This window comes from Uranotaenia lowii, chromosome 1 (genome assembly GCF_029784155.1).
Source record: "Uranotaenia lowii strain MFRU-FL chromosome 1, ASM2978415v1, whole genome shotgun sequence".
Classification (NCBI taxonomy): Eukaryota; Metazoa; Arthropoda; class Insecta; order Diptera; family Culicidae; genus Uranotaenia; species Uranotaenia lowii.
In genome coordinates, this window is record NC_073691.1 from 43,054,500 (window position 1) to 43,069,302 (window position 14,803).

General features: G+C 32.6%; 1 protein-coding gene across 1 annotated transcript in view; it reads right to left on the reverse strand.

Moving 5' to 3' along the window:
• Nucleotides 1–14,732: 14,732 nt before the first annotated feature.
• Nucleotides 14,733–14,803, reverse strand: part of LOC129759566 (uncharacterized) — a 230,524-nt gene continuing 230,453 nt past the window's right edge. The window contains exon 5 of the mRNA XM_055757042.1: nt 14,733–14,771. Within this exon, the coding sequence (XP_055613017.1) occupies nt 14,733–14,771 (39 nt within the window). The remainder of the gene's footprint in view (nt 14,772–14,803) is intronic.

Genomic DNA, 14,803 nt, shown 5'->3' on the forward strand with positions numbered 1-14,803 from the left:
TTTACAAAAAAAAACATGAACAAAGAAAAGAAGAATAATATAACTCTTTAATTATTCTTATGGAAGTATGATTAGTGATTATGTATTCACATTGATGATCTGTGTTTCTTTCAATCGGCAAGTTTTTGAATTTAGCTCCACACAATTGTTTTTATAAGTTGAAGTAGCATAGAAAAATCAATATCAAATCATGTAATTTATTTTTCACTTACCGATTTACCCATTGAAAAAAAAAAACAAAGAAAGCTGAACACATTCATTTGAACGACTTTCCCGCCAAATCATTAAAGTTAAACCACCCTCCCCCTAGATGGGTTTTACCAAACTCTCGTCACTTCCCAGATGTCCCAAATTGTAGATAATTAAATACTCTCAGTAATTCTTCGGAAGCGTTTTACGCTCCCTCGTGGCCCGGATTTTCGCCGTTCCGCTGCCATAAAATGCCGCCATCAGTCTCCTACCATAATCCACTCCAACTGGGACGAAGGAAAAAAAAAGTAAACCCAAACAACAACGATGAAGCTGCCGGAACAACAACAACAATCGAGAAGCAACAAGGCAAGAAACGAGACTGACTTAATGTTTTCCCCCGTCGTCGTAAGCCATCTGCGGGAAAGTTGTTCTTCTTTTCCGGCGATCTGGCAAATGTTAAATACCCACTTCCTCTTTTGTGCTTTCCATTGGCGTTGTGGGAAAATTAAAAGAATGAAAAAGCTAAACAAACGAGAAACAACCATCGGAAGTGTGGGTAGGGGATCAGTAAATTACGCTAAATAAATCGCACTTAATTTGAGAAAGCATCAGTCGTGGCGGCTGCTGCCGCCACCCATTTTCCAACGATTTTCCCGGTAAGAGAGTTTTCCACCCCATTATTGCTAGAATTCCGGAACCGGGAGAGGAAAGAAGGAGGGCGGAATCAAATTCCAGAAATTAGCACCCGTGAAGGGCTTCAGGCGAGGAATGGTGAAGCAGGAAAAAAAACCCTCGATCAGAGACCAGAGACCAGAGCAATCAATTTCGAGTCCGAGTTCGATTCCGTCGATGAAAAGTGCACTGGAGGAAAAATGGGGAGAGATGAAAAATAAAAAAAACATTCGCTGCTAAGTGAGAATCCTAATTGGATTGGAACTCGCTTTGATAACTTACTCACGTTTGGCTTGGAGCGGTGCATCATTTTGGTGGAATTCACCTTTTGAAGTGTATCATCGACGATGGAAGCACTCCATTTTAATAAATTAGAAATTTTTCTGTACGAATTTTGATTTAAAAAAAAACCAAATTCTTTTAAAACATTAAAAGGACCTTAATTGCTTTTTCCAATGCATTTATATTTGTTTTGATATGTTTGCTACTTGAAACCATGCAATTTAAAAAAAATCACCCAAAAAGTACCATTAAACTTCAAAATGAAGACTTGAAGTTTTTTAGTTTTAAAATTGTCGAAATTCTGTTTTACAAAGATGGTCTCAAAACTCGCATAAAAAATATTGATCGAATTTTTCGTTTTTTGAGGTTAGTTTGTTGTTTTGAAAGATGACCTGAAACATCTTCAACAAAGTTTTTTTTTAAATTTTAATGATCTGCAACTATTTGAAGACGTACGTCATAGTAATAAAATGATAAATGCAAAAAATAGGAAAATTTTCTCACTTATAGGTAAATTGATCAGAAAAAAATTTCCAAATAACAAATCATTGTATAACATATCATGAAGCTATTTCGACCTTTAAAAGTCAATAATCCCGTTTTCGAATTTCAAACCACTTCAATAACTATCACAAACCAAATCTGTGAAAAATATACATTATTCTAGTAAAAATTTTCGGAAAATCGATTGAACCTAGTTTCAGACGACTACTAGCTTACGAAGGGAGATATATGTAGTGTCTTTTTAACCCCTAATGCCCCTATTTTTTTAAAATATTTTGTCAACAATCCAGAAAAACATTGATTTGGACTAGGAAATTTGGAACCAAATAAGACCTATCTTGTGTGATTTTTTTCCAAGAAATCGAATGAAGACTGTTTGAGCCTCTGCACAGTGGGCCAGGAACTTTTGTCGTCAAAATTGACTGCAGGCCAGAGGGTTGGTTGTAGCTCATCGGTATCTTGGACAAAGTTACTCGACTTTGCGCTATCTATTGATGGATTTGGATTAGTTCTCTTTTTTCCGCAAGGTGGCGCTAAAATCTAACTTATAACAGAAGCAAGATACAGCCAAGGATGCCGAAATCACAGAAAAATCTTGAATTTTACTGAATTTTGAGCCAATTTTCATCACAGAATCTTTGTCACAGAACACAGAATCTTAGAAATATTCACAGATTTCACAGAATTTTAAAGTTTGAGACATTTTCTTCAAAATTTAATTTTTTATGTCAAAATAAATTTTGGATTGTTATCTTTGAATTGGAAAATATGATTAAATAGGTAATTTTAATTGATTTTTCTTAGGCAAAATGTAAAAATACACAATTTGACATGACTTTTGAATAAAATTAATGAAAAAAGCATCACAGAAAATCGTCACAGAATTTTTGGGTGTAATCACAGAAAGCCAGGATTTTCTTTCGTTATATCACAGAATTTTTTAGGCAACCTTGGATACAGGCATGGTTTGTTCTACAAAGTTGTTAATTATATCTTGAACATCAACTCTGTAGAACATTGTAAAGCTTTATGTTGTTTGCTTTCCTTGTAAAAAATCAATTTGAAAAAAAACTGTTCCACAGTACTCGATTGTAATAGACTGAAATGAGATATTTTAGTGGAAAACTTATTCTTTTAGCTGATTTTTTCATAATCACGAAAAATAGGAAAAAATTATACATTTTATGCGTTTGTTATTCGGCAGTTCAGTCAAAAACTTTCGAAAACGATTTTTCGATTATTCCGACGTTTCGATGCTGTTTAGCATCATCTTCAGGGAATTAATCGGATCGTATCACGAAAAAATTGATTGCTTATGTGAAGCTTATTGTCCTCTTTTTTGCCCTATTCCCTTATTGTTTTATTCGTCGCAGTTTAATTTTTTTTAAATTCGCACGATCAATAAGATCTGATTGAAGCGGTATAATTTTAAAAATGGCTACTAATGAAATACAGCTTCGATCAGACCTTGTTGATCGCAAGAATATAAAAAAGTTTAAACTGCTACAAATAAAACAATAAGGGAATAGGGCAAAAAAGAGGACAATAAGCTTCACATAAGCAATCAATTTTTACGTGATACGATCCGATTGATTCCCTGAAGATGATGCTAAACAGCATCGAAACGTCGGAATAATCGAAAAATCGTTTTCGAAATTTTTTGACTGAACTGCCGAATAACAAACGCATAAAATGTATAATTTTTTCCTATTTTTCGTGATTATGAAAAAATCAGCTAACAGAGTAAGTTTTCCACTAGAATATCTCATTTCAGTCTATTACAACCGAGTACTGTGGAACTGTTTTTTTTTAATTTTTTGACTGAATTTCCGAATAACAAACGTATTATACCGACACTGTTAATGTGATATATTTTGCGGACAACCTCAATCAATGCACGAATTTAATTTTTTTGAAAGAAATTTTTCTTATTACTTTTTGTTTAGCCATTTTTAAGTTATTATACATTGAACGCTTAATCGATGGTTAAAATCTTTGATTTTTTTTCTGAAATCTGGTCAATTTAGCTTATTTGATTTGAACAAATTGTCGTGATTTTACGAATCTCAATTCAGAGATTCACTTAGACACGTCTGTCGTTCTCAAGAATAGATCAATGACTGACTTTGTTTTGTTTGTCTGCCTTGTTTTGCCAAAATAGCAAACGTTGCCATAGAATTTTATTTTCATTTATTTATCTTCAGTGTTGCCGTTGTTACAACTATATTTTATTTTATTTTTCATTAAATTTGATTTATTTTCTGCATATCCTTCATCTCATCCCTATATTCTTCTCACCTCTATTCTCAATTTAAACTTTTTACGCATCGACTTTTGTTTTTTTCCCTTTAGAACAAAATTTTATTCACCAAATATCCTTAATTTTTATTCCATATTTCACATCTTTATTCTCCATCCTACAAATTTTATTTAATTCCTGCATATCCCTTATCTCATCTCTACATTTCTTCTCGACTCTATTCTCAATAGAATCTTGAATTTAAAGACTTTTGTTTTTCTAAAACACAAATTTCTACAGACCCCGTTCGTTTTTGGCAACATGCCCGAACATTTTGTGTTGCCAAAATCGAATGTTGCCAAAATCGAACGGTTTTTTTTCTGAAATTTTTTTTTGCTATTTCTACAAAATTACACTTTTTGTAATCATTAACGTTATTTTAAGTCAATTTCCGACCATTTTTAGAGCTTTTATAGTTTTTTTTTCTCATGTTTTTGATGCATTTTGCACTGTTTTTGTTTTGTTCATAATCTTTGTTTTATTTTGTAATTTTTGCTGTTTTTTTCATTCTTCATCATTTTTAAGTTAATTTTGTCATGTTTAGTCTTTTGTTTGTATTTGTTTTTGTTTTTTTTTTATTTTTCATCTTTTTGTAATTTTTGAGTACTTTATAAATTTTTTTTGAATTTTTTGTTTTTGTTGTTGTATTCTATCACTATTTCTGAATGTTAAAACGTAATTTTGGTGTTTGTCCAAATTATATTGGTCCTGTTATAAAGAAAACTAAAAAGTCATTTCGCCTCCAAAAACCGTTCGATTTTGGCACATGTGCCAAAATCGGATGTTGCCAAAATCGAATGTTGCCAAAATCGAATGTTGCCAAAAACGAACGGGGCCTGTATATCCCAAATATCCCTCATCTTAATTCTACATTCCATTCTCTGCAAAACCTTTTCAAATCCTTATTTTTTTTCTGCATTTTTTCATCCGTTCAAAAATATGTTTCCCAAAAGTCTTCCCAATTTGTGCTTTTCTTGTCGTTCTGCTTTTGTTTACCAGAGCCGGAACAATCCGCAAAAAAAAACATTCTTAGCAACAGCTTTCTCAAACTGTGCTTTTTTTTGTCATTCTGTCTCTATTTACCAGAATATTTCGATAGTATTCTTAGAAATAGCCTACCCACCAAAAAGGCTTATTTAAAACCAACAATCAGCAGCAGTAGCCATAAAAATCCAAATCAAACTAAAATAAATCAGAAGCAGCAGCCTTAAAAATCTGTGCTTCTCAAGCCAATTCTGTCTTATTCCACCAGAAGGCCAAATCAAACAAACAATCAGCAACAGCTGCCTTAAAAATCTGTACTTTCATACCCATCTCCGTTTTTTTTCACCGGAAGGCCAAATTGAAGCAGACAACCAATAGCAGCAGCCTTAAAAATCTGTGCTTCCAAAGCCAATTCCATCTTTTTCCACCGAAAGGCCAAATCAAAGTAAACAATCGGCAAAAGCTGCCTGAAAATCTGCGCTTCAAAATCCATTCCGTCTTTTTCCACAGGGTGGCCAAATCAAAACAAACAGCAGCAGCCTTCAAAATCTGCACTTCCTAAGCTGATTCCGTCTTTCTTTAGCGAATGGCAAAATTATAACAAACAATTGGCCGCAACAGCCTGAAAATCTGTGCTTTCATAGCCATTTTATCTCTATCTACCGAAAGACCAAATCAAAATAAAAAAATCAGCAGAAGCTGCCAGAAAATCTGCGCTTCTAATTCCATTCTGCCTTTTTCCACCGGAAAGCCAAATCATAACAAACATAACAGAACAATTCCGTCTTATTCCACCGGAAGGTCAAACCAAATAATCAGCAGCAGCAGCCTTAAATATCTGCGCTTCTAACGCCAATTTCGTCTTATTCCATCGGAAGGCCAAAATCAAAACAATCAGCAGCAGCAGCCTGAAATAGCGCTATTTATTCTTATTCTACCAACTACGCCATTGTCGTGATTTGATGAATCTCAATTGAGGGATTCACTTAGACACGTCTGTCGTTCTCAAGAATAGATCAATGACTGACTTTGTTTTGTTTGTTTGCCTAGTTTTGCATACGTTATCATAGAAATTTATTTTCATTTATTCATCTTCAGTGTTGCCGAATACAACTACATATATTTTATTTTATTTTTCATTAAATTTGATTTATTTTCTGCATATCCTTCATCTCATCCCTACACAAATGATAAGTTAAATGAAACTTATTCTATGCTCAAATAAAAAAAGGCGAATCTCTCAAACTCTCGAACAAATTCAAAGATTTTAACCATTAATGAAAATAAATTAAATTTTCAAAAGTTAATTGATTGAAGTTTTGTGGAACAAACCTGATCTTTGCAATCTCGATCCAAATTCAAGTTTTATTTCGAAATTAATCTCTTGATAAAATAGCAATAATTATAATATAAATTTTTTGACGGGATATTACATGTTTCGTTATCCGCAAATACTTTTTGTAAAAATTAATTCCTTAAATAAAATCCTCTGGATGTTTTTTTTCTGAAAAAAACTGACTGACGTTGGTTGCAAATTTTAGATTTTTTTTAAATTCAAATAATTCTTTATAAAGGCCATTTACTTTTACAAGTTTAATTGGGCCAGGGGTCAATTATACAAAATAATGTAGGGTAGGAATCGACGCATGGTCAGGATTTGGGAAGGGAAGTGGAATGAGGATAAGTTTTGACCCGTTCAGGGAGTGCAACTCTCAAATTTAAGATTTTTCACAATCCAAATTTAAAACTGCGATATCTTGCAATTTGATTTTCTTAACGAAATAGTAATCTTGATAGTAATAAATCATATGAACCTGAATATTAATTCAGGTTCAGAATTCAGATACAGCGCTGATATTTAAAATTCAGATGAAGTTCATAAAAGAGTTAACGTTATCAAGATTACTTATTATGAAATATGAATTCTGGATCTTTTTCTGAGTTTAGATACGATTTCTGACTTTAGATGCGAGATCTACATTTCGATATGAGCCAAGAATCCAAGAGATCTTGGTGTGATTATGGATAAATCTCTGACATTCAAGGAGCATTTAGCTGTAACCGTGGCCAAAGCAAAAACTGTGCTGGGATTTCTGGTAAGGAACACCAAAGGATTCAGTGACATTACCACTCTCAAAGCATTATACTGCTCACTAGTTCGTAGCGGTTTGGAGTACAATATCCAAATATGGGCACCTAACTCAATTGGAGGGCTTAAACTACTTGAGTCAGTTCAGAAGCGGTTCCTGCGATACGCGCTTCCAAATTTACCATGGAATGAACCTCAGCGACTTCCCTCATACCATGACCGATGTGGAATCTTGAATATCGTACCAATCGGCTCACGTGCTGTGCTGCTTCGTCGTTTGTTTATTTTCGACGTCATATCCGGGAACATAGATAGTGCCAGTCTCACCGAAATGATACCATATCATGTCCCATCTCGTTCCCTAAGAAACTTCGAGCCGCTAAGATTGAACAATTATGGAAGAAATGAATTTTATAACCCATTTGACATCTCTTGTAGATTGTTTAACCAAGTGTATGTATATTTTGATTTTAATATAAGTAAGGATAGTTTTAAGCGTAGTTTAAGTAACCAGTCTGTATGATATTGAGTTATCGAAGACCGTGAACAATAAATAAAGAATCGAAATTGGTTTCAGAGTCCTAAATCAGGGGTGAGCAACCTTTTGAAGCAACGGGCCACTTTTAATTTGAAATTCTTTCGGCGGGCCGCATTAAAATAAAATTAAGGTAATAATAGTTGGCAGCGCTTTACGTAATTTTTAATAATAAGAAATTGTTGACAACAAAAAACTATAAAAGGATAAAATAAAACGAATTCATGTACTTGTATAAACATATTTTTAAATTAAAGGTGATTAAACCAGCCGAAATTTAAAAGGTGCATTACTAAATCATGATCATTTTACAATAATTGAAATGTTTTTATTTATCTGAAATGTTTAGTGAATATTCCCTTATACAAAGAGGAAACATCATTTGCTTCCCTTTTATTTATTAAAAACATAGCGATTTTTGCCTGTGCGTATTTTCGAAAAGTTTTTCCACAATTTATTTAAATTTTGTCGAAAAGCCTCAATTTTTTTTCTATAAACGGCGGTTTTTTTTTAACTTGAAGTTCCGTCAATGCATTGAGATGTTGAGCAAGGTTTCAAAATAAAGAAAAAAAATTACTTTCACGGATTTTTGAACAGATTTGTCAATATTACAGTTTACAATTCGATTCTGGAAAATTTCTACAGATTTTATAAATTTTATTAATTTCATTGAGATACCTCTGGGATAGGCTTTCTAAGGCTGAATCATATGACTTTGGTAATGCTTATTTTGAAGTAAAAGGACTCAATTTGATCAATGTTTGGTATGATGTGCCTATGAAATTTCTGAAAATATGTAGCATCACACATAACACAATCATTTTTTTTGTCAGCCTTAGTTTTCGAGATCACTTTTCAAAATAAGTAAAAAATTAGTTATTAAATTTGATTAATTTTTTAACGAAACCGCAAAATACAAATACTCAATGGTAAACTTTCCCAAAAACCGCAAGTAATTTTGAATTCTGAGAAAAAAAAGTTATGAAAGTTTTCTTTTTTCCAAAGCTAAAAAACGGGAATTTTGACGAAATTTTAAAGAAAAATTAAACTAAATTGAATCATTGATATTTTTAAAAACCGTTTGCCAAATCATTTCGCAGTCTTCAACAAAGTTGTTGTATGAATTAAAATATTCAATATCCAATATTTAATAAATTTCTTCAATAATATCAGAAGAAGTTATAATCTTCTTCTTCATAATATCTATAAATTGTAGAATTAAATTTATTGAAAGCGTTGTATCTTTATTTGTCAGTTATGAAAATACGTACGCAGTCTTAGCCAAATAAGGCTTACAGACTGAATGGACAACTTAATATTAACATTTAACATCCAGTACCGATATGGGAATCGAACCCATGCCTCAGGTGGTTCAAATTACCGTGTCACCAAGCTAACTACACGGCTTCCGAGACGTACAAGATTGATTTTACCCAAAACTGATCACCGAAACTAGAAGTGATAAAAAAATCTGTGAATTGTTTTGAATTAAGGACGCCAAACTCTTAAAAAATCAGTTGAATATAGGCACCAAAAATACTGTTCCGCTGTATAATCGTTAAAAACTTTATGGTTTGAATGACAGAATTACAGATATTGTTTTTTGTCAAGAAATCAGAATTTCGCTGAGTTCTGTCGATAAGAAATCTATAATCGTTAGCCCAGTTTTTAATATACAACTTTCCTTATTTCTGTCATTAATCAAGAACAAAAACAATTCACTTCATCATACAATTTCAACTTGGTTGAAACGAAAAATAAAGACTCAATTAACTCCCATAAAACGTTTTTCCAATAAACTCAATAAAAAGCTGAAATCCTACAAAAAAGTCAACAATCTGGATGATTATGGGGCAAATGCTACTACACACAAGTGACGTGCATATCAAGTTATTGTTATTTTTTGGTTTAGTTGGGAAATGGATTTTATGATAATTAACAATCTATCGTAGAAAAAAAATCGTGGAATAAATTTCATTTGAGATAAGCTTCGCGGGCCGCACAAATATGTCTCGAGGGCCGCGGGTTGCTCACCCCTGTCCTTAATCATCAATCTAGTACGTATGTCATATTTGATGTCTTGAGCTGGGTTTCAATCTGGATTCATTATTTCATTTTTTTAAGTAGAATTCTGCACTACCATTTTGAAGTTTTGATTTTTGCAAAAGAATTAAGTTTGAGAACTTTGCAACTGAATATGAGGCCCTCATATGAAACAAAAACTCAGGATGACCTCTAAAGCAATATCATTTAGAGTCCAGGCACTTCATTTCGGTGATAACTACATTCCTGGGGTTCGAATATGCAAAATTTTTGCAGCGTTGTGTTGGTGAAGAAAAGGACTACCTAGCCCATTTTTCAGATGCCTATGTTTACGTGTTTTTTTTTTAGAAATTTAAGACGAAAAAGGACATAGTAAAAATACTTTTGCACAATCATCTCGGAAATCTTTCATTGACGACTGTTGATGAACTGTTGATTTTTTATGTTTTTTTTTGCCGAACAGATGAGTGCCGAACATGATGTAACGAGTCTCACTGGAATGATCACGTTTTTCGATCACATGAAAAGTTTTTAAAATACACGCGTTTGTAACTGCTCGGATTCTAAATGATCATAGCTTTGATATTGTGTTTTTTTTCATATTCGGAGTGTAATTATTTTAATTCATATTAGTTTCAAAAATTAAGGATAAAATTTTAAAAGAAATGCAAACCAAATTTGAAGAACAATTCCAAAATTCCTTTTCAATTATTTGCTAATGATGATGCAAATTGAAAATCAAGAATCCTAGTTACATAATGCGAAATATGAAAAATAAACAAAATGTAGGTAGATGTTGTCTTTACACCAGAACCTTAAAATTAGTTCAATCTATTAAAATTTATTATTTAGAAATTAATTTCTATCATTAAGTGAGAAAATTAAAAAATCGGTAGCAGAATTCTGAACCCGGGATTAATTTCCGAGGTTTTGGAATCAGTTCTGAGTAAAGATTGTTAGTCTTGAATATCCTTATTCAATCATCAAAATTTGATTAAAAATAAAAAAAAACCCGATTTAATACACTTATCAGTGGATTGGAGGCTTTCTTTCAGAGTGTCAATTATCTTTGGAAATAAATGACACAATAATGGATTCCTTATTTCTGAATTATTTATTATTAATCTATAAAAAAGATTATGATTAAAGAAAATCGATAGCAAAAATTACTAAACTCAATATAAAAAAAAGGTGCCCAGTACGTTTTTTGGAGGATAAACGAACTTATATTCAACGAGTTCATTTATAATCCAAATAATTCAAACTGTTAAAGTTTGAGAGCCACATATCTCGACGCTCACTAGTGGTCAAGGGGTTAACCTCCTAAACTCTCATGCTAGATGGCGTGGGATCGATTCTCTGCTGTTTTTTGAAATTTTTGTCAAATTTTTGATCGCCTTTGTAATTAATTTAGCGATTGCTGGCTACTGCTGCTGAGCAAATGGCTACCTTTTTTGGAGCCAACGTAAGCATGATATGTTCTATGGAATAGAAAAATTTTAAACAATTTTGTTTTTTTTTGGTTTTGAGATAGGTCCTACAAGAAAAAAAATCCAATTTTTTGATACTAAATTCATCAAAATCGTGAAACCTAGAATAGGAGTTAATGTGTTAAGAACGTTTTTATGGAACATACAAATTCCCGGACATCATCGTAACTCGTCGAGCTGAATCGATTGGTACCTATAAAGTGGGGTCTTGGACCCTTAATTAATGATATCCCCAACTGACCGTTCCCTATGCCTTTCTGTAAGAAAGCCAAAAAAGTTCAGAGTAGACCACTTTGTTTGCTTTTCCTGGATCCTTATGATACAAACGGTATGATTATCTGTCGATTCAAGTTTTTTAAGAAGCCATTGAAGTAGAAAAGTTTTGCTTGATGCCTCAGTTTACGGTATTCGATTTATAAAAGCTGATTTAAAAAAAATGAGAAGGGTTTTTGAAAAAACAAGTTATCCCATTTAACCAAAACTTATTTGCCAATTCGATCAATCATCTAATTATGATTGTTAAAACTTTTATGTGCATTGATTTTTAATGAAAATCTCTTGCAATTATGCAAGCTTTGTCATATTTTTGGTTATTTTTTATGGGAGCTAATTTTACAAAAACGGAAAACGCCCCAAGAATGTTTTCAATCATCTTATAACATTTAAACATAGATGTTTATTTGATTTTGATACCAAAAGTTTGAAAATTCTTCAAGTTCTGTTACTTTTTTTTAAAAATAATATATTTATGGGATCCCCCTATCAATAATGGCCGGGGGCTTCATTACAATAAATCATCTGATTTTGTCAAAATTTGTCCACCAATACAATAAGTCTACTCAAGATGTTAAAACTTGTATTTGTAGAATTGAAATTTCTTTATGAACGGAACGACTGTTAAGTTGTTTTTTTCAAATGATTTTTAACGGCTATCAGTCTCGGATTTTTAAGTAAAAACGACTGTTTTTTATTCCAACATTTCGATCCTTATTGGATCTTCATCAGGGGCGATAAAGTGTCGTTTTCTTGTTTAGTTTGATGCGGCTTATCTTGTACTGCTGTCATTAGGTTTTGTTGACGAAAACCCAATAAAAGCAGTTCAGTTCGCTCCTTGATGCCGACGCGTGCGGTTCGTTAAGCTAATTGCTCTGATGCTAAGTTTTTGTGTTTGTGACATGTAAAAGTTAGTTTGGTTTAAAAGTGGTTCCGGTTTGCTGTCGGTCGTGTTATTTGTATTAATCCGTGCCCGGGGGAAAAAAAAGTTGAGAATTTGCAAAGAAAAAGAATCCGTGAATTGAACATTGGATGTGGTAGAGTTTAACGTGAAAAAATGGCGTCCGCGGCATTGCTGGAAATGTGATAAATCGATTCGAGTGAAAATACAATATGTCGCTTGAAAAATGTGTGCTTGCTGTTAGCTGGAGTGATCTATGGAAGTAAACATAGCTATTCAATCCGGATAAAGCCAGGGACGCGATCCAGGAGATGGAGCAAAACTCGATGAGAGCGTTCTAAGGCGCCATTTATTTATTTATTTAGTAATTTTTCACTCTCTGTACATGTCTACGAAAATCAGTAAGAATTAGTTTTTTTTTCAATCATAGGTAGTAATCCTTGACTTACAATTTTTCGCTAGTCTGCGTGGTTTATGCTCCCAGCGTTCGTGCGTTTCGTGCAGGTTTGTGTCGTTGCTGCTATTAAAGGCTCACATTGGGCGATGGGTGCGCCTTTAATGGTTGTGGCGAGTAGCAGATCTTCTCTATATTGTTGGGGTGACTTCAGAGGTCTTACAACTGGATTGCGAAATCTTGTCGAGTAAGTGTTTCAACTAAAATTGGGTTCGTTCCAGCTGAATAAATAAACTGTTGCATAACATTTATTTCAATGCAAAAGCAGACAGTTTAATGAATATTATGAAATATAACCATATATATTTTTTTTCATTTTTCTTTACAATTTCTGTCACAAAGTACAATTCATTATTCTGTTTTAAGCTTTCAGTACTGGTGCACAATTTTTATAACCATTTCAACTGTCTTTTCGGAATGTTTGTTGATGAAGCTTGTCAAAGTACCAGTGAATATTAAGTCTCTATTTTGTTATTAGTTTTTCAATCAATTTTGAAGTTAGTGTTTGTAGTGTGCTTAATTTTTTCAAAAACAATTGTCAATAATTTACTCATATATGTAGGTACATAGTTCAAAAGTTTATTAGTCCATTTTGTTTCATATCTCTCATTTCCCCAAAAATTGTCCAAAATATTCAACCTTAATAAAGTTGCATATGTCGACTTAATATGGAAGCATATTAAATCGTTAACATAACAATTCTTAGAAAGTCTTTTCATTTCCTTTAGCCTTCTTCTTATTTTTAATGATTCATTTATTTTTCCTTGTTAATATTTTGTTTAGCATGCATTCCGAAACTTGTTTATTAAATTTAAATAATACTATGAATACGATCTCAGCAAGTGCCAGAATTAAAAATTTCCGCATTTAAGTTTTTTTTATTTCAGTTTGTTAAAAATATTTTGGCAGTGATTTGATTGTTATCACTTGTTACTCATGTTTATTTATTTATTTCGCCAAACTCCGTAGACTACAATATTTAAAACTAGTTAAAACGAATGTGATCTATTATTTTGTAGTTGTATGATATTTTTTTTAAATGCGATTTTCAATTGTGTTTTATTCAATGTTTCGTCATGTACTTATATATTTTTGAAAAATTAACCGTGGAAGTTTTTTTCAAATATTTTCAACTCAATCAAATTACTTTTCAGTGAAATATTCGCACACAACATACATAAATATAACAATTACTTGTGCAATAACTTATTGAAACTTAGATGTTCTAATTATATTTCTTATTTCAGATCCGTATCCTTTTAAAAAAAAATGTATATCACATAATTATAATTATATACATTTTTTATATTATCTTTATTATTTACATATTTCCTTATTGAAAGTTTACCATTTTATTATATAGAAGGAATGCATCTGGGGATAACCCAAAGAAATTATTGCAAGCGGCACGGGTAGCCGGCCATTGTAGGTTTTTGAGGGTTGGATGCCCTCCTTCGACGAACCATCGGACCGTGGAAGCCCTAGAAGAAATTCGAAGGCCAAGCCACACAGACATAGGCAGGATCTTGCTACCGATGGGGGAACCATACATACATACATACAAAACCCAATAAAAGCAGTTCAAGATAAGCCGAATCAAACTAAACAAGAAAACGACACTTTATCGCCCCAGATGAAGATCCAATAAGGATCGAAACTTTGGAGTAAAAACAGTCATTTTTACTTAAAAATCCGAGACTGGTAGCCGAAATTTTAAAATCCCTGAGAAAAAAGGAAAAAAAAAGTAGCCGAAATTTCTAAAAAATTTTATAGGGTGTGCCATATTTTATAAAAAAATCGTGTAGAAGCCTCGCATTTTTAACTATTTCGACGTGGTTTTCGAGCTTTCTAGGGAGCTTTCAAGGGATAATCTATTTGAGGGATTCCGGAAAAAAATCCTCAGCAGCCCCCTACACCCCTCCCAAAGTTTAATCAGGCCTATAGGCTAGAAGTAGTTTTGAAACATCCAAATGATAAAACTGTATGATTTTGTATATTGAGTACAGTGAATTTTTCAACCTGAATGGCGACCGTCATAAATTGAGATACAGGACTGCAACCCCAATCAAAACATAGTTATATTCG